The sequence below is a fragment of the Hydractinia symbiolongicarpus genome, chromosome 12 (assembly GCF_029227915.1).
Source record: "Hydractinia symbiolongicarpus strain clone_291-10 chromosome 12, HSymV2.1, whole genome shotgun sequence".
NCBI lineage: Eukaryota > Metazoa > Cnidaria > Hydrozoa > Anthoathecata > Hydractiniidae > Hydractinia > Hydractinia symbiolongicarpus.
This window is the reverse complement of record NC_079886.1, coordinates 7,614,081-7,639,524: the sequence shown is the minus strand read 5'-3', so window position 1 is coordinate 7,639,524 and position 25,444 is coordinate 7,614,081. Positions and strand designations below refer to the sequence as shown.

General features: G+C 33.1%; 2 protein-coding genes across 2 annotated transcripts in view; one reads left to right on the top strand and one right to left on the bottom strand.

Annotated features, from left to right (window-relative positions):
• Nucleotides 1-25,444, top strand: part of LOC130622049 (uncharacterized) — an 80,218-nt gene that overhangs the window by 50,772 nt on the left and 4,002 nt on the right. The gene's annotated exons all lie outside the window — the stretch shown is intronic.
• On the bottom strand, nucleotides 14,293-18,888 carry LOC130622043 (voltage-dependent calcium channel subunit alpha-2/delta-3-like). Its single transcript, XM_057437436.1, has 3 exons — nucleotides 17,682-18,888; nucleotides 16,634-17,220; nucleotides 14,293-16,514 (listed from the first exon to the last, which is right to left on the bottom strand). Exons 1-3 carry the CDS (start codon nucleotides 18,278-18,280, stop codon nucleotides 14,533-14,535), a joined length of 3,168 nt encoding a protein of 1,055 aa, XP_057293419.1. The 5' UTR covers nucleotides 18,281-18,888; the 3' UTR covers nucleotides 14,293-14,532.

The window sequence follows — 25,444 nt, the reverse complement described above, 5'->3', positions numbered from 1 at the left end:
TTTATTGATAAATTCTGCTCCATTGTCAGCCAGAAACCTTCGTGGTTGACCAAATCTTGCTAACCAAATTTCAAAGATAACGTCTGTTATCACATCTTTATCATTTGTCTTTGTTAACTTTGAAGATGAAAATCTTGTGAAAGTATCTATGATATGAATAAACCACAAGGATTGTAAAAGTTGCACTAAATCTAAAGCCACACACTGATTGAATTCCGACGACATTGGTAAGCCAAAAATAGGACGTGGTCTTGGTTTTCTATACTTAAGGCATACTTTACAAGAGTGTGAGACATTATCAATTAATTTCATAATTTCACTCCGGTCCTCTAAAAAGGAATGTGATGCTTTAATAAGAGATTTTAATTTTTCAGCACTTGGATGACAGAACTGACGATGAAGTTTGACGATCTTGTTTCTTTTGGATTTTTCACTTGCGTATACAAAGGCAACTTGAGGAAGCAAATGGTCATGATTCCTTTTATCTAATTCTATTCTGTTGTTGTTTAAAGGTATGCAACAGTGACCTGTGGTGGTAAATTTTAAAGGATGGCATTCTCCGAACATTTTAACACTATCGTTGCTAAAATCTAAAACTGCATCTGCTTTTCTCATAGATGTTTGACTCAAAAGCAAAGGTATTTCATTGGGTACAACTTCTGTTTCTAGATTAACCTCTTTTGAACCAATGATTACAGGTAAGATTACTCGTTTTATGGAACAAACTGCTTCGCTATCTCCAAATTTAAATCTTGTTTCCCCTGGATACACTTCTGGCAGTTTATCACTATCAATATTATCAATGAAACATTGGTACCAATTCTTACCACAGACTGTTTTGGTACAACCACAGTCTAAAACTGCACATGACAAAGTTTCACCAACAAGGGATTGCATTTCACTTTCTTTCATTTTAGAAAAAAATGTAACTTTTGAACGACTCTCTTCCTTTGTCACATCTTCAGACTCCTGATTCTCATAAGAATGGGGACAATTCACAGCCCAGTGATAAATGGACTCACAAATATTGCACTTTGAAATATTTCCAAATTCATCAGACGGATTCATTACTCTGTTACTGGATCTGGTTTTCCTCCATCCATATCTTTGATTTGGTGCTGCAGCCCTTCCTCTTTTAAAACTTGAATGCTGATGTCCACCTCTTTTAGTGAAATAATTCTGCTCCGTAGAATCTGCACTTGCCTGTAAAACAGGCTCTATCTTTACAGCATCATTTGACACAGATGAGGCCACAGTATCACCAAATATTTTCTTTAACTGTAATACCATTGAATCATAGCGTAATTCATTTATAGTTGCTCTAGCCAACTGTTGCTGCTCTGATGTAAGATTAGCGCTTTGTAAAACTCGGTATGCCAAAACTCCATCAGGAAGTTCCATACGGTGAACTTGGATTTTGTGATATAATCGTTCAAACTATATAAGGTAATCATTCATGCTCATCTCAGAGGGTCGTTTAAATTTTTCAAAGGTTTCATAAGCCAGGTACGCAGTTTGATTTTCATCCTTTAAGTAAATTTTGTCCTATCTGTCAGTAATAGCTTTTACCCCAGTTGTGGCGCTGATTTGTTCAATTTCCAATTCTAATACTGCTTCTTTAGCTTTTCCTTTCAAACCCATGAATATAGCTGGCCCTTGTTTTTCCGCCTTTAGTTCCGTGAGTGCTTGCCATATTTGAACTTCTTTTTTCCAGTCTTTGTAACTGGACTCTATTCAATGATGGTGGGGGTACCCAACTTTTTGACATTTCTCTATGATACTTTGCAATTTTATTCCTCAGCTACCATTTGTTAAACTCGCACTATGTGTATGACTAACCTGTAGGTAACCTTCACAGTTCTCCTAATACCGCAACACCAAATAAACCCAATTGATTTACACACAACACAATATATACCACTATTATAAACACAACGATTTCACCAGCAAGATTGGTTCAACACAAGTAAACCCCACCACCAATTGATTCTTATTAGTAATCGCCTAGAATGGAAGATTAACATTAATTGTAGCCGAAATGAAAGATGATGAAGATGATGAATACTAGGAAATAGATACTGTCGAACGAAATAAATAAATAAATAAATAAATAAATATAATTGATCTAGAGTTAACTTGGTGGGTACTTTTATCAATTTCATTTTTGTTGCTTTAAATGCGGCTTTTATATGGCGGTACGGCAAAATTCCCCCCTGGTGAAAGAGGAGTTGGCGTTAAAGGGGCTGGCGTTAAACTAGCTAAACAAGAGCCAATTTTACGCATTCTTTTTTTTCAAATTGCAAAAGTCTCCTAACATGTTAACATGTTTTTAGATCCCCCTAAAGTCACAAGTGTACTAATCATTCTTAGCGCTGGAGAGCACCTTATTACTAATGATTATATGCAAACAAAACAATATAATTGAACTGTGTATATTTATTTTCGTTTAATTTTTTTGCACTGCAGAATTGAATTGAAAAATGAGTAAAGATTGAACTCATTTCTCAGTAGAAAATTAAAATATAGAATATATCGGGTGGATTAGCTAATCAAAGTGCAAGAAAAATTAACTAATAAGGCTTTTCGCCAATCTTTTCTTTATTAAATATGACTCCATCACCAACTTAAATTCCTTCACGCAAAATTTGCAAAAATTTTGTCCCACCAAGTTTAATTCACTCCAAAATTCCCATTCCAGGCGATCGACAAATTAAATCCACGTCAAATTTCTCAACATAAGAAAAGATTATTCAAAAAAGCCAAGAATTAGCCTGAATATTATTTTCTCCCCAGAGCTCTTTAAGCTTTAAACAGCTAACAACTTTAAATAAAACCACGTGATACACCTGACTCAGTGTCACTTCTTACCGATTTAATTATATCATGGAATCTCTATGTTGAGCAATTGCAATTGATTTTAATAGAAAAAGCGGTTCCTTTAATTTAACACCTTCCGGTTATACTATGTTCGAAATACCGTGGAACGAATCGGAGTTAAATAACAAGTTCTATACTCAAACAGACGGGGTTGACGACGTGTTTGCCATTATCAAAAGATCCCATCTAGAAGAGTTCCATGAAAACATCCACGACTCCCCCCCCCCGACAAAACATATTTACCGTTGATCTTAAACAAGATGGAAGCATCGCTTTTCTTTACACGTTGGCCAAACGCAAGAATGTTACTATTTCAGTTTTAACCTTATCTACGAATCGAAACCTTGTGAAATTTTGAAAAGAATTAACAAACAAATTTTTTTTGTTTACACATACAAGAATTTTGTTTTCATAACATTTCATAAAATTTTTGTTAAATGTTTTTTTTCTCTTTCTACCCGAGTCCTTAAAATGTCTCGAGGTCAAATTTTACATGTTAAATATATGATAATGTTGCATTTAAATTATTTTTCGGGCGGCATTATTGTTCTTGAAAATCCCGTGACATGATCTCGTTTGCTCTATAATTTCCATACTAGTTGTTTAAAAAACTCTTTAAAATTTACTTTTCTTCTTATCGTTTTATTAATAAAGCGAAAAAATGTTTAAAATGAAAAAAAATATGTCGTAATATAGATATGAACAAGCGAGTTTATTCTATTTCGATCCTTTAATAACCTTCGCAACTAATAAATAGTCAAAGATGATTACAATTATTGCACGTCGAAGACAGCTGTGGCTTACGAAACGTATAGCCTAGAATAAACTCGCCTTTTTAAAACATGGTAATATCTATAGTATTCAATAACAACAATATTCAATTGCCCGTGACTTTTTCCACTTAATTTTTAACAATAAAGTTGAGTTAGAAAGACGTGCTGCAGAAACACAAATATCAAATGCAATATTTTTATCCACTTTGTTGCGACAGGCAAATTTAAAGGACGAATCTGTGGAGTCTTCTGCGGGGTAACAACTAGTCTTTATAATAATAGCCGTCATCTGTCTGTGCGTCCAAAAGGGTTACCGATATTCCTTTGATATTTCCGCGAGTTTTTAAAAACAAGGTGGTTGCTTAATCGGAAATCTTATTATTGATTAAAATAAATTCTAGAAACTTATTTCCTTAAAGGGGCACTCCAGGGAAAAAAAATATTTGAAAAAAATGTTATTATGGTAAGACAATACATAAATATGCCAGAATAAACCTATTGCAATCGTTAAAAATCTTTATTTATACCTTAATCGAGTCTGTAAACATTTTCAATTTTAAATGAATTTGCAAGGTCGCGTAAAGTCGAGAGGACTAGGTCCGAATAAATAAGCATACGTCACATTGTGCAGAAGCTTTGTGAGCTCAGCATCACACCTTCTTAAAGTTTGTTTACTTACTGTTTACATTGTACGTTGATAAGATGTATTGTAATAATGACGAAGATTATAACTTAGAATACATAGAATGAAAAAGACTTTACAAAGCTACAGCCACACGACTTTGAACCTCTTTTGTCTCACAAGGGAGAAAATAATAATGATGCAAAGTGACGAGATATCTTTTACTGACTTAAAGCAATGTTAGTAAAATAATTTCTTTCTAAAGAAATGAAAATATATTTATTCGCTTTTTTTATCATTCTTTTTGTCAAAAAACTTTATCATTTGCTTCAGTTAAAAATCTTTCTTACGTTACAAGCCAATTTATTTTTATTTCACAGTTCAGCAATATTTTTTCTCCGCACGCGCTTTTTTGCGCACAAATGCAAACAAATTTTATGTCACTTTGAAATTTTCTTCATGATAGAGGACCAATGTCCTTCCATCAAATAAGCTTCTTTTTGAAAAACAAAGAATAGAAACTTCAGCGCTACGAAAGATACATGTGTAACTAGAACACTTTTTTGTCTGTGTTTATATTGGAAGTTGGTATAACTTGTCGACGGACGGACAGACGGACGGAACAGACGGACGGAACAGACGGACGGAACAGACGGAACAGACGGAACAGACGGAACAGACGGAACAGACGGAACAGACAGACAGATACATTTTTACAAAGTGTCATTATTTTAATATGGAATTTTATTTCCTGGAGATCTCTTTAAAAGAACATCTGTAAAGTACGCCAACCAAATATAAAAACTTTGATCGCTTGGTAGATCACCTGCGCGACGTATTTTGTTTAGCCATTTTTGAGTTCTTTCTTTTCCATAGACGGGATTCTGTGAAAACTTACTTCTTTACACTTCTCTGATCGATTGGTACATCGAAACACAGAGCAACTATCCATTCTTTAAAGATTTAAACGTAAATTACATACAAAAAGCGATTTAATGTAAGCTATAAGTCTTAACATGAACGTTTTCTGCGCTCGCTTAAACTTTCTGCACGATGTGATGTCCTTATTTTTAATCGGGTCCAGTCCTAAATGAAATCGTGCCTGTCCGTTTTTTATGAGAAAAAAATTGAATATGCGAAGGCTGGCACAACAATTTTAAATAAGAAAAACAAGTGAAGTAAGTTTTTTTTGATTTCTTATGCTTTTATGAGTATGTATAAAACAAAAAAGAAAAAAGTGATTTTTACTGGAGTTCCCCTTTAAATAATTTAATAACCTTAATTTATTAACCTAAGTAAATTAAATTAAGTGATTAAAATGAATGCAATTATTTTAATATACGCCATTTTTGATGATAATTAGCTCTGTGATCTCAATCGGCGATTCCGCTCAGGAGCAACAGTGAAAAAATAGGATATTTTTACTGACATGTTGACTGACTTTGTTTTGGCCGTTCGCACTTAGTATACCAATTATAATTCGTTATTTTGCAATGTTGGCCATTTTCGGTAATTTTAGGAAATAAAGTTTTCTTTTCGGATTCAGCAATGCAAGCAGGTGGTCAAATTGTGCGCTTTCGCTTTTCATTTTCGATCCCAGTAGCTCTGGACCTGTCTGGTCACGTAAATATATTCAACAATATGTTTGTGGGGACCTAGTTAATTCGTGATTGAGCACAACTTGAGAAAGCAGATCTGACAGCACATTGGGAGATACTGAAAAGAAATTTAATTTGATGATGACTTAAAAGCACTTATTTGAATTTTTAAAAATCTTTTTTATGTTTAAACTACATGTAAATGTGAAATTAGTGACGTAGCCAGTCTCTGTTATAGCTAGCTAAGTAAAAGTCTCACTACACATACAAATTTAGCACACTAGTTAGCTAACTATTTAATCAGTAGATTTCGGTTTTCAATCATGAGCTTATATTTTTAATCATAAGTTTAACCAGGGTGGCTACTAGTACTGCCAGACTCCCAAAAAGTTGCCATCTATCCCTAGCTATATAGCTAGAAGAATCTAGGTATTTCTGTAAAAACGGTATGTTAACCCTATTCGGGTTCGGGGGGCGGGCGTAATCTCATGTTAGGATTATCCTTCGAACTTGAAACTTGCAACACAACAATTTTTTTATTGTCTCAAAGCACGTTTCTGTAACTGCTAGAAATATTTAAAATGGTAAATAAATTATGCAAAACTTAAAATATGGTATCATGATTGGTGTGCGACAACAATTCAACGAGCTATTTAATTGGATATAGTCGTTTCTCTTATCTTTTTCTCAAACACATTATGTAAAAAATAATCACGAACTTTTTTTTTTCGTATTTGTCAACTACGCTAATTAACTGTATAACAAAATAAAGATGACTTACCATAAACAACTAAGCATATTCCAACCCGAGGATAAGTCCCCACCCCTCCCCATATGTGATGAATATTATTAATTTGGTTGGTAACATTTTTTATGTAAAATTTCGTACGGAAATAGGCCCATTGAAAAACATTTTCGCTGGTCTTACATACGAAGATGTTGGATTTGCATATCAAGACAATATTAGTGCAGATGATGCATCAGCCCCACTAATTATTAACTTATCTATCCTCGTATCTGATTTTACAGATTTTACGTTATTTTGCTGGAAATGCTTTGAAACTCTGGAAAGAGAGTTTGCGTATACCTCTGTCAGAGAATTTCAAACTAAACTGAAGATTGAGACCTTGTATTATAATCACATCAAGGATTTATTAAACGAAACATTCTTCCGTTTTTTAATTGGTCTTGCATTTGGTCTCATATTGATAGGGATATTACTAGAAGTATTCCGAAAAGTAAGATCAATGCTGAAATCAAAAGTTGTGACGAAGAAGGCAGTATTAGACGGTTGATATGACAGAACTTAAATCAGCCATACGCGTCAAGTTAGCCTCACTGGAAATACATCAAGTAGATCGTTACGGGTAAAATATATAATTAACGAAAACACGTTCTTTGTAAGGAAAACACTAACTCAAAACTTAAAAGAAACTAATTTTTCTTTTGGAACCTAGCAGACTGGGTAACGTTGTGAGAGGAAATGTTTGAAGAATCAGAAAGCTGCAGAAATGAAAATAAAATTTAACTATGGAAAAATGTAGTTTTAAAGTATTTGTTTGGTGAGGCACAGTGCATAATATAACATCTCCATTTCGTTTTTACTAATTGATACTTATATTTACAATTCGCTGTAGTAACAACGACAACATAATGGTGAAGCAAAACTTAGATTACATTGAACGCGATGTAGAAAACAGGAAAGCTTCAATTTTGTAACAATTTTAGAATTAAAAATTTTATCTCTAAAATACACTTTCACCTTTCCGGTTATGGTCTATATTACTGCAGACCAAACAAAACAACTGCAAGGGTTTTGCTGACAAGGATTTGTATTGTTCATACACAAGAATATCATAAAAGAATCCAAGACGCTAAACACAAGATACAAGACAACTATAACTAAAATATTAAACCTAGCAACAAAAAAAGTAAGCTAACATAAACAGGAGAGACCAAAGTGCCAGAAACAAAAATGTCACGATGAATGTTGAAAGTACAGTGAGAACACAAAAAATATAATCAAGTCTTACTAAAACACTGTCCAAAAAACACTTCCACAAATACAACCTACTCCACCAAGAACATCCACAAACTGAACAGCATAGAAAACAAACACAGCAAGACCCACAAAATGTAACCATAATAGGACTTCACAATACATAATACATATAACTCCTAAGGGAATACTATCAATACAAATAATAGAACAATAGAAATACACACTTAACATACAGAAACAGATTACCTAAGAATAAATTCCAAAAGTAATTAAATGGTTACAGAACAGTAACATATATAATTGTGATATCAACTATATAACAATAAATAAATAAACTGTGCGTTGTCAAGTGTAACACAAATTAGAAGTAATACTTTAACAGAAAATAAAATGGTAGCCTAAGGTTCCTGTATAGGATATAAGGCCTACTCATAGCCAATGCTGTAACAGTCTAGACAGACTGCCACCAACTTACGACATGGTAATGGATCAATATTTGGGGCAGTATGAATCTTGGTAAGCAGGTCAGTTTCTTTATAAGCTGTCAAAATATTTGTACCCAGCATGTTAAGCGCAACACATCTTATTGGGCCATCTACTTGTGTTTCATACCAAATAAGACATGCCACAAGCCTATGAAATTTTGTTTTTGTGTAAGGTAACAGTGTAACAGTAAAAAGTTATTTAAGGCAAACGTTCGAGCGTGTAAGGCAATCAAAAAAAAAATTAGAATAAAAGTGTGAGGACAAAAGACACAGGATATGATAAGCATATTTTTAAAGGACATCTAGTCTGTATAACAGAGCTATCCTTGGAGTTCTTTTTTTGTTTCCAAGATTGCGGAAGAAAGTAGCAGAACAACAAACAAACAAACAAAAACTCACATCCCGCAATGATACTAATGTAGGAAAAATTCAACAAAATAATGTTTGAATAAGGGGAGCTAAGAAAAAAAAAAGAAAAGTATAAATAAATTGAAATAACAAATAAACCGAGAAGAAATATAAAAAAAGTTATACCAAATAAAAAATATTGACTTTTTACAATATTTTAAAATATTACAAAGAACACGAACTATGAACCTGTGGAATAATGTGAATTTTTGCTCGCAAAATGCAGTACCCGAATAATAATCCATATAATAACTGTTTATTTCGGGCAATACCTTCGAATATTGACCTCTGTCACGTATTGCCCTCACAAGCTCGGGCAATACTTTGACGTCGGTTTATCTGGAACGTCTAATCTGGAACCTTTTTATGCACTTCAAGACAAGGGAATATGAAAGAATTCAATACGGAATTTTCTTCTAAACAAAAAAATGTCAAAATTTAGAAAATATGATAATAAGAAAAATGTAAACAAACATAACAATAAAAAAAAATATGATAAAATACCTAATGTAGTTTATACTTGATTGGAACTTAAGAGATTTGCCTTGAATTTAAAATAGGCATGTTAAGAATTATTATAATTAACCTAACGTTTTATCATAAACATGTTAACGATACGAATGAAAAGAAATAGTGTTTCATATGATTTCGATTTCCCGGAACGGGTTTTTGAAGTTTGTAAGTAATTTAGCTTTTTTGGCTGCTTCAAAACAAAAAACCTTTCGGAATTCATACCTAACCATCGAACCAGAAAATTATCCATCGTGCATAGATTAATTTTAGCGTGGTTAGTTGGACATTAACTTTGACATTATAGGGCTTGATACCCTTTTCAAGTCGACCAGAAACTTCTAATGCATACCAATCTTGGTGTTTGTTTGAAATGAAATTTTTCTGGCGTTTTTGTTGATTTAGATATCCAGAAGTTAGAATAACTCTCCAGAGAGGTTAACAGCAAATGTTCCAGTAATTTGACTTTTATCATCTAAATTCTTTTTTTTCTGCTATCTTTTTCTTCCATGTGAACGCATACAGAGCAGGATTCATCAATCTCTTCGTTTAACCTATTTCATTGATTTTAAGATGCCTTTTTTTCAATATTTTTTGTCTTTTTTCTTGGGCATCTTAAAGAAAGCACACCATTTCCAACTGATATTACAAAATTTCTAGAAATTGCACAGCCAGCTATTCGTAGATGTGACAGAACTTGTTTGATTTCCGTCATCAGCTCTTCTGATACTAACAATGGCTTTGCAACATGGTGAAAAGCTTGTCCGGCTGATAAGACGTGACAGTTAATGTCAAGTTTTCCTGACAAAACTTTTCGAATTTCAATCTTGAATTTGTATCCAGAGCATCCTGAATTCCATATTTCCATGCACGGAAAGCAATTTCTTTCTTGTCGTATTTTCTTCAATTCCACTTCCTCTTCTAAAGTGTTTAGTTCTCTTTCAGGACAAATTTGAGAAGAAGTGCTTGGGCCCTCTGGATTTAATGTCTGAGTATACTATGTTATATCCATCTGTATGAGACAACTTTATCGTCTGGTCTTTATGAAGAAATAAAATGAAAATTAAAATATAAAGTAATAACAACGTTGGAATAACAACGTTTGAATGTCACATTTTTTTGGTAATGTTTTCAAACGAATAAATCAACGGAAATTGTTTTTAAAATATGATGGCGTTGCGATTAAAGTTATTATTTTATAAATGCATTCTTTTTCTGCCTTCGTTGAAAGTCGAGGATGCCACGTTTACAAAAACAGTTCTTGAAACAAATTGTATGTAAATCAAGCAGTTGTTGTAATAAAAGAATCAAACGCAATTTCTCTTTAAGTGGGTCCGTATTATTGTGCAGTAACGATAACATGTGTCGACAGAATTGGTTAAATGACAGTTGGTCATATTCCATGCCAGATTCCTCGATTTGTTTACATTTTTTGCACGAGGAAGGCACAGTTTCCGTAACAGTTGCAAACAAACGGAACCCAATGTCTTGCTCATTCCTGAAAGTGGGTTAGAAATCATGCTACGGTTACATTTTAACCATCCAGTCAAGCGTATCTCAAAGAGGATGGACTTGTTGGAAAGTAATTATCTCGGCTGGAGGATAAGTTTAAGTTGAACTCTAGCGATAATGGTGATGATGAAAATTAGGGCGAAATAATTGTAGCCGAATTGAAATATGATGAAAATGATGAATATTGTGAATAAGATAACGTCGAAAAAAATAAATAAATAAATAAATAAATAAATAAATAAATAAATAAATAAATAAATAAATAAATAAATAAATAAATAAATAAATAAATAAATAAATAAATAAATAAATAAATAAATAAATAAATAAATAAATAAATAAATAAATAAATAAATAAATAAATAAATAAATAAATAAATAAATAAATAAATAAATAAATAAATAAATAAATAAATAAATAAATAAATAAATAAATAAATAAATAAATAAATCTAGATGGTTAAATTATTGCGTATTTTATAATTTTCATTTTTGTTGCGTTAAATGCGGCTTTTATATGGCGGTAAGGCAATCTTTTTCCCAGGCGAAGGAAGAGTTGGCGTTAAAGGGGCCAGCGTTAAATTAGGGCCAGCGTTAAATTAGGGACAGCGTAATAAGGGTCCATTTTAGCATGTTTTTAAATCCCCCTGAAGTCAAGTAAACTAGTCATTCTCAGCGATAAAGAGCACTGGTTCCTAATTATTATATGAGAACAAAAGAATATGACGAAAAAGTAAATAGCAAACCCTACTTTCGAATTCGATGGAATGCGACGGCTAGGTTAACGTTGATCGACAAAGATCAGGCAATGTTCTATTTTTAGTAACATCGACTCGATCGACGTCGATCAATCGACGCGGGTTTCCACTTAAACATTCGTTTGAGTGGAAACCTGGAAATGTCTAAAAAAGTTTCAGTCACACCACTTAGCTAGACTTTAGCGTAAAACAGGCATGAATGGACTGGAGATATCTCCCTGTAAAAAAATGCACGAACTACTTATGTTTAAGTGATAAAACTTGGCACAATCGTAGAATGTTTTGTACAAACACAAACAGTAAAATATTACTATGAGACCGGAAATTACGTCACACATATAGGTCGTGTTACTCATTTTCCAACATATCTTTTGAATTATCATGTGTTACTGATGCAACATCTTGGATTCTTGGTAGACTTGTGAACTGTGTGCTAAAAAATGATTTGATAATAAAAAAAGAATTTGAATGATGTTATTGGGATTAAACATTACGTCATGTCTGCAAGGAAGTTTGCCATTTTAATGATACGGATACAAAAATCGTAATTCTGTAGAAATAAAATTTCCTTCCTATCTGGTTCGTATTTTATCCATAAAACATATAGATATCTATAGCAACCTTTTGGGAACCACCTAGTTAGTCACCAACATACATGTATGAAATATTTATGTAACAAATACAACATTATATAATACTCTTAAGATAATTTCACCTCTTTTCAAAATCCAAAACAATTTATCCCGTCCTACAAACACAATACTCCAACTAATTTTCAGATTATTAAAAGGTCCCTAACAAAAGTTAGGAAAACTCACAAAATTTCAGTACTTAGTCACGTGCCTTACAAACGTTGTGCATATTAAAATCTCGCGTATAATAGGATTAATAATATTTTAATATTATATGAAATGAGCCCAACAAGTTACTTCAATTCAACATTAATGAAAGTAGAATAAGACCGTTACCACTAACACCGTTTTTCTACATAAACTCTTTATTGAATTTTAGTAAATAAACATACTATACATATTGCAAGTTTATTTATCACAATGTCCATGTTATGTTAAAAAGTGACTCTCATCTGATGGACTTTAAATTAATTTGCAAAAATTTTTGTTATCGACTTATATTATAAAGATGTTGTTTATTGGGGTTTACGCGAAGATTTATGTCCTAAGTATATATGACTGATATTTTTTAGACTATTACTTTTGCCGATAAGACTATTTTATTTTTTGCTACTGAAATATTCTAGAGTCTTCTCATGACGCTAAATTAAGGTATTTTAACTCATTTTAATCCCTAGCAATCCCAACAAAATAGGCCTGCTGGATTTATAACCTAAAAATTCTTTAGCGGATTCATATTTTTCCCTTAACCCTATTCAAGTTGAGGATGGGGGGGGGGGGGCAAAAATGCCCTACCCTTCCGTTTTTTACTTGTAACTTTTGTTTTCCTGGCGTATTTTACTTGAAAATTTCATTACCTGAGTTTCTATCTATATGAAATTGATATTGCGCCTTCAACGTGGCCAGATTAAATATGAATTTATTTTTAGAATATAAGGTGCATTTTACGATATGTGGTCAATATATTAGATTTATATTTCTTTATTTACTGTTTACGCCTTTATTACGTCATCACATGTTTTTTGCGCTTTGTGGGCGTAATTTGCGCTCGTATTTTGTGATAAATCATTTTTTATCGGGTTGGAACCCTATTTTTGGTTTAATTAACATTTTTAGCACAATAGGCACCCTATTACATAAGTGTTGCTCTAAATAACATTAAAACACAAATGTACTTGCAAAAAAATAGCAATTTTGGGCAGCTGGGCTCGAACCCAGGTACCTTCGGATGACCTGACACGGAGTGTTAGAGTTGATGTAGAGAATGTCTCCCAGATTCCTCGTTGACGGCACGTGGCATGGCGCAGGCGTCAGCACTGTCAAATAGGGCAAAGTACCCAAATGTTTTCGCTAAATAAATGCACTTCCCATACGAATTTTGACTTGCGGTAATATAATATAATATATAGAAACTGTTTTGAAATTTCCATAGCCAACATAAGATAATGAGATAATAATAAATATAGTCATTTTAGCACCTCAATAAAATAATGGGTAGACATGTAATGAAAACAAAGACTAAAAACCGAATATCTAGTGTCGAAAGAAACAAAATTGTGCAATTTGATTTTTTAGAGCATATTTGCATATTTTATACTCAAAAAATGAAAATAAGCATTTTTTTAAATTTTGCTGACATCAGCAATTTATCACGTGACCAAAACTAAAAATTTTTTTCGTCATTTTAATTATTTTATGTCAGTTAACATTTATGCCACATATTTTTCAAAGTAAGCAAGTAAATCAGAAAATATAGGGGTAGGGTATTTCCCCCCCCTCAACTTTTGACCGGGTCACTCAGACCCCAACTGGTTAAACATCGCCCTAAATTGCTTCATTTTAGGAGCTTTTGCATTTAAAATTACAGTGTTTTAATAGTTATAAATAACTACTCACTGTTTTAAATAGCGGGGAAAATAGATTTACTTACAGTATTAACAGTATTGACTAACGGTGTAACTGCTCCTCAATGATGACATGAATGAAACAACCCTCTACAAAACTGACATAGTAAAAGATGACATCGATACTTAGTTGGTATAATATTCATTGTTAATAAATAACTTTGTCATACATTATATATTTATATACTTTTCACTACTTACATATTTATATCATTCTGTGTTTGTTTTTTATGTTTTATTTATAATTAGCACAAAAATCTTTTTTCTTTTCAAAGAAGTTGTGAATAAATTCTTTAGTGAGTGTTTATAAAGGGTATATAAAGACCAGGTTAGAGTAGTAGTAGACAGTTTTTCAGTTCCATGGGGTTTTCACGGCAGATGCTTTTAGAAATACTGAATTAAAGAAATTAATAAGAAAAATATTCAAACATGTTAAATTCATTAGATTACATTATTTCAAATTTTCGCTAAATACGCATATATAAAAACATAAAAATAAAAATATATTTCCAAATATTAATTCTTTCTGTGGTTTTAACGTTCCTATTCTTGAAGCACACTGAAAATCACCTGCAGTTAATTTGTAACACAATGGCAACGCCTTTCTGTAATGCAAGTTTTTGTTGCAAGTCTCAGTTTCCTCGATTTTAGTCGGTTCGAAACCATGGGTATATTTTAAGCAGGTACTGTTGCATTGGTCGTCGGTGATTACAAGAACTAAATTTGTTCCTTCTACTGTTTCAATAATGTACTTCTGTTTGCAATGTTTCGTGCAATTTATATATCCATTATGGTTAATTGAATGATTGGAAACAGAATGAATATCAAATTGCTTAGTGCAACTGACATTTATGTTAGATTCGCTGGAAAGTGTGTATTCAACGTTATTTGATAATAATATGGTTAGAATTGATAAAAAATCGGTTATTAAAAAAGCAAACGATGTGATTAATTTATGAAGGAAAGAACGGAAAGAAATTGCACTTGATTCGACGTATTTTTCGTCTTGGCATTGTGCTTGATTATCTCTGTACACCTCACTTTTATATATTCCTAAAACTTCCAGTTCTCGCATTAACATTCCATTCACATATCCGAAAAAATATCCAACCTCTATTTCTCCTTTATTACTAGCTACCACATAGCCATGCTCGTCAAGTAAATAACATTTTAAATTATCCAAATCATTACAGGAATAAGCTACACAAGCTGGATGATCGCAAGTAAACTCTTTGGAAACATTCAGCAATAGATTTTGTAAGTACTGTGATGGTAAAACCATTCCGATAATTCCAACAAGCACACGATCAGAAGACACTGTTATTGGTACTCCAACAGAAATTTCCGTATTCGTATTTTGCGTCTTCAATCGTTTATTTCTAATATGGACAGTAAATACCAGAATGTTATCAAGGCCACGCATATAAAACGAAGCTGGATGGGCGTACCGTATCTCTTTTAGTATATCACGATTTAGGTTGAGCTGGTAATTAAAGAAATGAGATTGCGTAAATCCTGAAGATGTTATAATGTAAACAGCTTTTACTGCTTGTTCTTCTAATTTTGTGTTATCCCAATAGGTATGCGTAAAATTAGTGGTCACCTTAGAAAACAATAATAACTTCCAAAGTACATCCTCGTCGCATTTATCATCAATGCTCTCTGAAGAATCCAAAATAAATGATTTTAGCTCTTCGGCTGTTGGGTAAAGCTTTAAAGAGGCTGGGTTTGTTTCTTGAGCCTTCGCGGGAATATCACAAAATAACCAATTTGCAATTTGTATTGACTCGTGATTATCTAAATCGTTTGATAGGTATCTGTTATTTTGTAGATTGGATTTTAAATTTACCATTTTTACAGTCAGAAATTTTTGGTTTATAAATGGAACGCTGACTCCTGTACTAAAAGGCGTGCCATTTGCAGGACGATAGCAGTAGGTAGCGTTAAATCTAACACTGCGTTTGATATCATCCATATACAACCAATCAAGTTCAGCATCCATACATCCTGTTTTATCATCTATCATTTCTTTCATTAATTTTATGCTTTTTGATGGATCTGTTGTATGTTCAAGTTCACTTAGGTAGACAGTCGCCGGATCTGGAAGGTGACCATTCTGATCACGAAATCTTGGATGCATTAAGAACAACCCGTTATTGTTTATTGAAAATGCATGACCAAAGATACCTAACTTTTGATACGGAGGTTGTCTTTCCACCAGTGTTGTTCCGATATCAACCCCAGCTACCCCAACCAAAGTGTTGCTTGTCACATTAGTTGCATTACTAAATATTCCAACAGCAATTGTTGTCATCATCCCAAGACCAGAGCTATCCAAGTACAAAGGCGTGAACACAACCATGTCTTGTTTAGCTTTAGCAATAGGATAACTTAGTACTTGTTGATATTTCAAGACACGATTCCACACATTGCCTAACCAAAATATATATATAACTGATAAACTTATATAATATATCATTACAATCAATCCTCAAGAAGAAAGGTAACAATGGATGGCGAACGTAGAAGTATACCTAAAGTGAATGACGTACCTACAGTTGGAAACTCGTAATATTCTCCTCCATGTCTGCAGGCTAATCTTCTCATTTCACCTTTATTTTTATTAGGTCCAATTTGAAATGCAAACAGTGATACTTCTTCTTCCTGGTTAAGCTCATGTAGCAATTCATGGATGGTATCATCTTCTTCAACTCCATCAGAAACCAAAAGTAGAATTTTCGTGCAGGAAGACGATATTAAATTATTGTTTGAATCCTTTTTTAAGATATTCAGCGCGTTGTTTAACGTTAGTTTTATATCAGACTCACCGTTAGGAAAAGGTAAGTTATCCACTGCAGTCTTTATTAGATCTTTATTTCTTGTTGTGGCTTGTGTTAAATTTGATAAACAGGGAATTATAAAGTTGGTTTCAGCTCCAAATGTAATTACATTAAAGAAATCGTCTTGCTGCAAAGTGTCTATTAGAGATTTCACCGTTAGTTTTGCGATATTAAAATTAATTCCAGTCATGGAACCACTTTGATCAAGCGCAATCAAAACATCCTTTGGAGAATTTATTGCTTGGCTGTACCATAGTCGCCGTCTGCAATCATATTTATCCAAAACGACATCCTCTTGTCTAACAAAAGTTAAGAAAATGATTAAAGTGGGAGCAACTTTTTTGTTTTATCAAAGGTAATGGACAATTTTGTCAATGGTGACAAAGTGGTTAGTGCGTTTGTTGGTTGGATATGTGCACCCACCCAGCCATCTAACCACATACCCACCCCTAGATATTTAAATGTAATACGAATTAAACCCATCGTCCATGGAAAGAAAGTAAATCAACAAAACGCTTCTTTTTTTTTTTTACTTTTAAATTTTCGTCGAACAAAAAGGGGAAAACAAAGGTTACAGAGCTAAACGAATCAGTTATTAAAATAAGACTAATAAATTGACATGGGGGATTCACGATGGTTGCGGCTGCCCTAGAAATTTTTTGGGTTTTCTGACCTCTAGCTAGAACGCTATTCAAATTTTTAAAATTTTGAAAGACTATAATATAAAACGACTGCGACGATTGAAATAACCGAAACTAACCTGGAACCAGGAAAAGAGCGAAAAATTCCATTATTCGTGCCAACATATTGCCACAACAATGACGGTTCCTTCTCGAGATTTTTTAAAAAAACACTATCTAAACCTTCGCTCCACTTTGCATCATTCAATATCTTCTTGTCATATTCGTAAATATTAGTAGGAAACTGGACATGACTCTGGTTCAAATTCACTTTATTACCAATTGAGAATGTCGGCTCATATCGCACAGAAGTATTTGGAAGTTTTTTATCATTTCGATAATCAAATGGTTGAATGTTTTCGTTGTATGTGTAGTTATTATAAAGTGATTCCGCTTTCTTCTTGATAGCTTTAACTGAGTTGATACGAGATACTAACAAGTTTCGTAAGTTATCGTTGAATTCTTTACTGACTTCAGAAACGTTCAAAGTTTTAACGATGATGTCATTGCTGTCATATAATGTTTTAACTTCTTTTCTGAATGTCTCGTACGATGTTAGTTCCTTTACAAAAGTTTTCAACGTACGACTCAACTCTTTTGACGTTTTGTCAAGGTTGGACGATGTTAAAAACACGAAATGAAGTGTTAAAATATATATTGTTAAAGGTTGAATTTCCATCACGTCTTGGAAATAAGCTGCAAAGATTTTCCAATTGGCTTTTGTTGCAAATACAATAACAATTCCATCGATTCTTTTTTTATTTTACTATATTATATTGCCTTTTCTATTTTAATAATGTTTTTAACCACCGATAAACGTAGTTTACATACAGCTAACATCGAAACTATAACCAAGGTTATAACAAATAATTTCATAACGTGTAGAGTGATTCAGCCGACTGTATTCAGATCTGTGAATGACTTCTTCACGTTGTTACTATACAAAAGTTGTTTTAAACTGATCTTTAAACTATTTCAGTAAGCGCAAGTTAGTAATAAAAACGAAATGTAGCTCTATTTTCAATAAGTAATTTTTCTTCTCTGTTTTTAAAACCGCAATTTAGAAAATAATTTTAAGTTTTTATTCAAACAACCAATATTGTTCATTGCTAAATGTTTTCTTCACCGTGTGTACTTATCTATTGAGATAACCCACATTATTTTGAATTGGCTTCTCATCTTATTTAGCCATCCAGCACCTACCTCAAGTATATTCATTAATATTCATGTTCTTTAAACGCATTATTTAAGTTCGTGAATAGTTTTTGTAATGGAGCTTGTAACTTGGGACATTTTTACTTTTATTAGAAATTTATAAGATAATGTTTAAAAAACGAGCAAACAAAAAAAAACGACAGGTTTCTCTCTATTTTGTTTATTTATGAGGGTTCCAATGATTGTACGTTTAAAACCGATTATTTAGTACAACCAAATTCTTTTTCAGTACCACTTTGTGCGCATAAATGTACTGTTGAATAGATATGGACTGGAAGCTAAGGTGTTTTATGATTAACCTTTCAGCTGAGCTACTAAGCATATTTTTTAGAGAAGTTAGAAATTTTATCTCAATTTTAAAAGAGAATAATAAATTGTAATTAAACAAGAAAACAAGTAAGGGTAGTATGAGTATTTCTCGACAAACAAAATAGAAGAACAATTTCAAAAAAAAAGTGTTTACCAATAAACTTCCTCAACTTAATTTGTAGACAAATAAATTTAGCATCAAATCCTCCAAAACGAGGTTAAGGTCAAACAGTTGGGCGCTTTTTGAAAGTTCGTAAAATGAAGTTGTTCTGAAACCACAATAAAAAAATAAAAAAAAAATAAAAAGTACTACACTAAATTATCATAGCTTCAAGAATAAGTCAAAATACTCTTATGCTATGATCTTATAACTACTAGAAGAAAAATTACTAAACCATAAAAACATCAAACCTGAACTGAAAATTAAAGCGAAGAAAAGCGAAATTCGTGCAGAACATATGTCTCACTAGCTGAAATATTTACTTATTGTAAGACATTTAAGCTATAAAACATGTTCATTAATAAAAAAAAATATGTTTTCTAGATAGGATGGAAAAATTAGTAAACAGAACAATTGATTTCGCTGAACGATCAATAAATAAGAAATTTGGTGACCTCTGAAAGAAACGACGCTGAAATTAAGAAATAAGGTTGGGAAAATTATAGAGTAATAACTGTACGCGAATTTCAACCAACTTCGCAAACTTAAAACTGACGAAATTCTTATAATTTTTTTAATTCAAATGAGGTAGCTGCAGTTTAGAGAACCTTGCCGTTAGCATAGGTCAAGCCTGGATCCTGGAATTTAAAAGCAGACTTGTAAGACCATGGAAAATGACTGAATATCTTCCAGGTAAATAACAAGACACAAAATTAACGACAACAATTTTTACGCAAATAAAATCACCGCGAATGCCTATGGCAACTTATAAAAATTAATTAACGCGATTTATCTTAACTGACTTACAAGAAGCGTTAAAGTAATGCGAATCAGGAAACGTTTATTTCTAGTTTCAAAACGGGTTCATTGAAAATCAGTTTCTCTTGTGTTTACTCTTGTGTTTTAGACTTTAACAATATTAGATGTCATGCAGCCTGCCTGAATCACATTAGGTGAGCGAAACATATCGGGATGATACCTTTTCCCCCGCCAATTAAGCAAGGAGAAAGAAGTATGTGTGTGTGTAAGCTTTGTTTTCCGATTGCTAGAAAAATATATTCTAAACCGTAATTACAGGTTTTACCTAGTGACTTTTCTAACATCCCTGATATTCATTTTACACGATAATGAGAGGCATTCAATTAACGCGAATTTTCAAAATTTGTGTTAATTTTGTGTTTCGTTAATTTCCTGAAAAAATTTATATAGAATTTCTGAAATTTAGAATGTTAGAGTGCATTTTCAGATGTGTTGCTGACATTTTTAAAGCATACCCTGCACCTATTTGAACGTTGACTTTATTTAAAATAAATTAAAATTGTTATAATTTTTTGACAAATCTCAGTCAAATCTTAAGATCACTAAATATGCACGCTAACTAACTGGACAAGGTTTTGTATTAATAAATTTAATCAAGGCATTCCGTTTATTATTTTAAACATTATATTTATCAATATTTAGTTTCATGTCATTTACACCAGTAATTGCTTCAGAGTTTTCCATTGATAATGTCAGAGTTTAAATTGGCAAAACTTTCAAGTCCTATATGTCAAGAACTAAAAGATCCATAGATTTTTCATACAACGACAATTTGTCATGAAATGGAAATGAAGGTTAGACTTTAAAACCACATGCAAACATGCAATATTATATAGTAAGAACTATATATTTATAATAGTTATACTAGTTGTTGGCTTGTAGAAAAATCCACGGAAATTCCCCCATTGTACTTATTTCCCACCCTGTTATTTCGCGCACCTGTCACGAAATTACTCTGAGGTAGACATGGATCCTGGCAAAAACACTTATAGGGGATTGTTTACAAATGACGTCAATCCTTTTGTTAGGATCTTTGACTACCGCCCCTTCTCCGTCGGCCTGTGTCAACTTTGCTTTACCCCATCCCTCTGGGTTGACGTCATCTGTGGGTACACCCCCTCGCCCTTCAGGAGAGTTATTCTTACGTATTTAAACTTAAGAGAATTTTATTGACTTCATGTGAGCTTCCGAACGAAAGCAAAAGGATTTTCGCACGCTACTGAGGAAACAATCAAAGTAGTGGTACACCGGTTCTCGTAAATTACATATAACAACAATGAGGGCGTTTTTTCCGCCCGATTGAAGTTAACAAACCGCTCCTAACAGCGTTTAAATTTTTTAAGTAAATTTAGCATTGTCTTACGCTTTTAAAAATTGTCCAGCTAAGAACATAATAACAACAATTTAGAAAAAAATAAGCAATTCAGCTTCAACCAAATTTAAGACGTTTTTGAAGCAAATAAAAATGGTTAAAGATAAAAAAATTCACGATGTAAATTCTAAATTTATATTTAGTGAAAGTAAAAATAATGTTCTTATTATTTTAAATCGATTTGTTAATTTCAATCAAAAGGCGGGAATAGATAATCAAAAAAACAAAAAATCCACTTACAAAATCTTCTTTAAATTTATTGCTCTGTTCTTATCATAAAACTTGTTTGTTGATTTCTTAAAAGAGGCGAGGCGCGAATAATTAAAACTTTTTTAACGAAATAGACAACACAATGTTAATGACCCGTAACTTTGTCCGTGCACGTATTGATAACAAAGAAACTGCCTCGAGGAAAAAACAGAAGTATGACTTTTTAAAGAAGGATTATATATATCTTACATTTCGTGTTTTCGTAGCGTAAGACTGGAAAACAAGTGCTCTAACAAAAAGATGACGTCATATCAAAGTTGTTGACATCAGAAAATTTATTTTCGACATTTTATGTTATGCTACAATATTATTAAGTTGTTTGAGGATGTCAAATCCCCCGTGGATATTTTATGCTAAAAAAGCCCCATATAAGTGAAAAAATTCGTTTTTTATGCTCTACGTGACAAATTCGCGAGTTATAAAATTCTAAGTGACAGATATTTTTACTTATAGAGGAACTGAAGAGGCTATCCTGAGTAATAATAATAAAAAGTGCGACAGAACATATGTTGTACGAAAAGAAAATGAATAAATAAAAAATAAAGTATTATGCAAGTCTGTCTTATTGTTTATCATAAAAAAACTGTGGTATAAGATTTTTGATTCTGAATCTGACCTGGAATTTTTTTATTTAGGACAAATCGTATTGTGTATCTGGCCCTTCAAAGAAGCCCGTTGGATCAGCAATTTACAAAATTTATTTCTAAACAAATCAAAAATCAACTTCTGATATAGAAATCGTCAACCTCGTTCCATGGGCATTTCGCCTGATAGCGGCACTGCGTAATAACGGCTTAGGGGCCACATGAGCCTGGGATGAGGTTGAGAAGTCGTGCTATTCCAAGCTCTTCTAAAATTCGATAGTTGAAGCCAGACAGCTTCTTATGGGTTGTAGCTTTTAGATTTTTAGCTATGTTTTGAAAAACAATCTTATTCTCTGGTTTTATCGAACAAAAAAAATCTCGAACAAAAATGGCAACAAATGCATGAAAAAATTAGCAATGTTCTGATTGTGATCTTAAAGAAGAAATTTTAATTCTATTCGATCTTTGTTAAAAGATTCCCTTATAGCCTAAAGTTTAGTTAGCCAGCTATCAACCTCGTTCCCAGGACTATTTGCTTCTCAACGGCGCTGCGCTTTCTGATAGTTCTAGTAATAGCTGCTGGGGCCGAGCTTGAGCCAGCTAGATATCAACGACTTTTTCACGCAGGCAACCTCGACCCCGGGGATTTTTGTGTCCCATCGGTACTGCGCCAATTAACAGGTTTATTAAAGCGAACAAACGGATAGGCTATTTATTTATTTTCATCAGAGTCCAGGCGCTTATATAATTATCAGCTGTTGGAAGATGGGAAAGGCTTTTTTTTGAGGATGTCATTAACTCCACAAGGGGCGCTTACAGAACAATAAAAAAATACGCGGCAATAAATAGGTCGCGCCTGGGGGAGGATGGTGCTAGGCCGTCGGGGGCTCTTGGTCAGCTTTTTAATTATCTGCGATACTATTTAGTGCAGCAGTTACTTGAAGTAAAAACCTAATGGTTACCTTGTAAACAAATCATTTGTTGATTGTTCTTTTTTATGGACTCCTTCACACAAATTGCGAGTTTAGTAGTTTGAGAAAAGTTACAGAGGCGCCAATCTTCACTGTAAATTTGCGGAGGACTTTTAAACCCTGAAAAATTATTACTGTTATTTAAATCAGGAATTCAGCAGGGCATTAAAGTTTTTCAGTTGGCCTTCTTATTGACATGATGTGATGAATAGAAAATACATTGGATAAAAAACACAGATAGTAGTAAAAACTGAGTAATTTATGTAAATAGTAAGTAGTGGCTAGCTAGAGCTCTAACTATATGCAAAATACAACATGGAAAATCTGGAGTAATAGCAGCCAGCTATTAGGGCTAGACCTTTTTGAATGTTTAGCTACATTTTCTGCAGAAAGCCCTTCTGGCTCTAATAACTGCGTGGCAGACAGAAAGATGAGGTAGCTTGCTGAAGAAAGGTATTTTTCAGCCCATTTTCTTCTATGGAAACATAGATAGATAGATGTGCATATTTTACACACGGCTAGCCTCACAAATATCGAGGGATATACCCTGTCTATTATTTCCAGGAGGGGCCATGGCGTAGATGGAGAGTCCTAGAGTATTTAATGCTCATTTTGAGCTACGCAGACCCAATTAGAGCCCATGCTCTACTAGACAACTCCCGGCAACATCCAACGGCCCACACAGTGTGCCATCTTCCCAATTTCCCTCACATGGCTTGGGTTAACCCGGGGCTATGGTAACATTCACTCGCCCATGTTGAATCGCCGTCAAGAGGAATCGAACCCCGGTCTCTCGCACAGAGTACGAGAGCTATAACCACTAACCTACGGTGCCACATTTTTGAGTTTTTAAACTATTAACGATAAGCCGCATACGTCGTAAAAAGTGCGGGCGTTTTCGGGTGAGTTCGGCGTTTTAAAAAAATTCAGGTATTTGCCCGAAAAAACCCGCATAGTCCCGAACAATGCCCGAAAAAGAAAAGATTCACCATAAATGACTCTCGAAGAATTATTTAAAAAAGTATAAAATTAAAATGATCTAACTATATGGTAGCTAAGTTCTTAAAAGAACTGTTTTTTATGGTTTTTGATAAGATTTACTTGATAAATAACTTATATATAAACTTTATTACCTCCTTTCTCTTCAAGCGCGTTCTTTCAACTGTGTCGTCTACCATGTTTATGTTACAAGGTGTTGCATTTTGGGAATGTTCGGGCGTGTTCGGGAAAGTGCGGGCGGTTTCGGCGGACAACCGTCAATTTAATTCGAAAAGTCGCCCGAACTCGCCCTTATATATGTGAGCGTTTGCGGCTTATCGCACCCTCTTAACTATTATCGAGTCTGAATGGATAACTTCTGATTGACATATATTCATATAAAGTCATAATGATACCTTCATGCAAAGAAACAGACTAAAAACCCTCACTTCACCTAGCACCTGCATCTTTTTGTCTGCCATGCAATTCTTACAGCTGAATGAAAGGGCTTACTGCGGAAAATGTAACATTAAAAAAGATCTATAGATAGCTGGCTAGCTATCTGTTTTCCAATGTACAGTTGTCGTAGCCACCTACCAATAGTTAAAATTGCTTCGCTTGCATAAGAAATATAGAAAATGTGCAAAAATGCATTATTTCTATAATTTTCTAAGTTTTGCATATTTTGACAAGCCTTACTTAGTAAACCTGGGTAAGGAAGTGAAGATTTAAGAATCATTTTTTTATATTGTTTATTTTTTTTATCTATAAAAACTAGCAGTGCTTTACCCTTGTGGTGTACTGCAAGAAGGTAGTTTTTTGTCTCCTCTCCAGTGTGTGCTATAAGTTTGCTGATTCTTGAAAATTAATTTTCCCAAAAAAGCCTTAAGTTTCCTGTTCACAAAAGTATTGTCTGTATAAACTGGTTAAATAGGATAGAGACGATTAAGATAACAACCCAACTGGGTCAAATGTAAGGAGTCAGTTTCAATTATACCATACACTTACACTTTTGATTTCGCTATCATTAGCCATTTTTATTTCCTCTCATTTGGGAAAATTAATTACTTATTAATTATTAATTAAAAAATTGAAACACTCTATTTGGAAAAAAATTCTCCCAAATTAAAGAAAAAATCTCAAAAAAGGGTAATTTTAGGAAAAG

What these genes read in the sequence shown, in the direction of transcription:
- LOC130622043 (XM_057437436.1), bottom strand. Translation starts at nt 18,280, where the DNA reads ATGGAAATTCAACCTTTAACAATATATATTTTAACACTTCATTTCGTG. An exon ending in CGCTCTTTTCCTGGTTCCAG is followed by an intron (nt 17,221 to 17,681) that starts GTTAGTTTCGGT and finishes AACTTTTGTTAG; the next exon opens with ACAAGAGGATGTCGTTTTGG. An exon ending in TTACGAGTTTCCAACTGTAG is followed by an intron (nt 16,515 to 16,633) that starts GTACGTCATTCA and finishes TATTTTGGTTAG; the next exon opens with GCAATGTGTGGAATCGTGTC.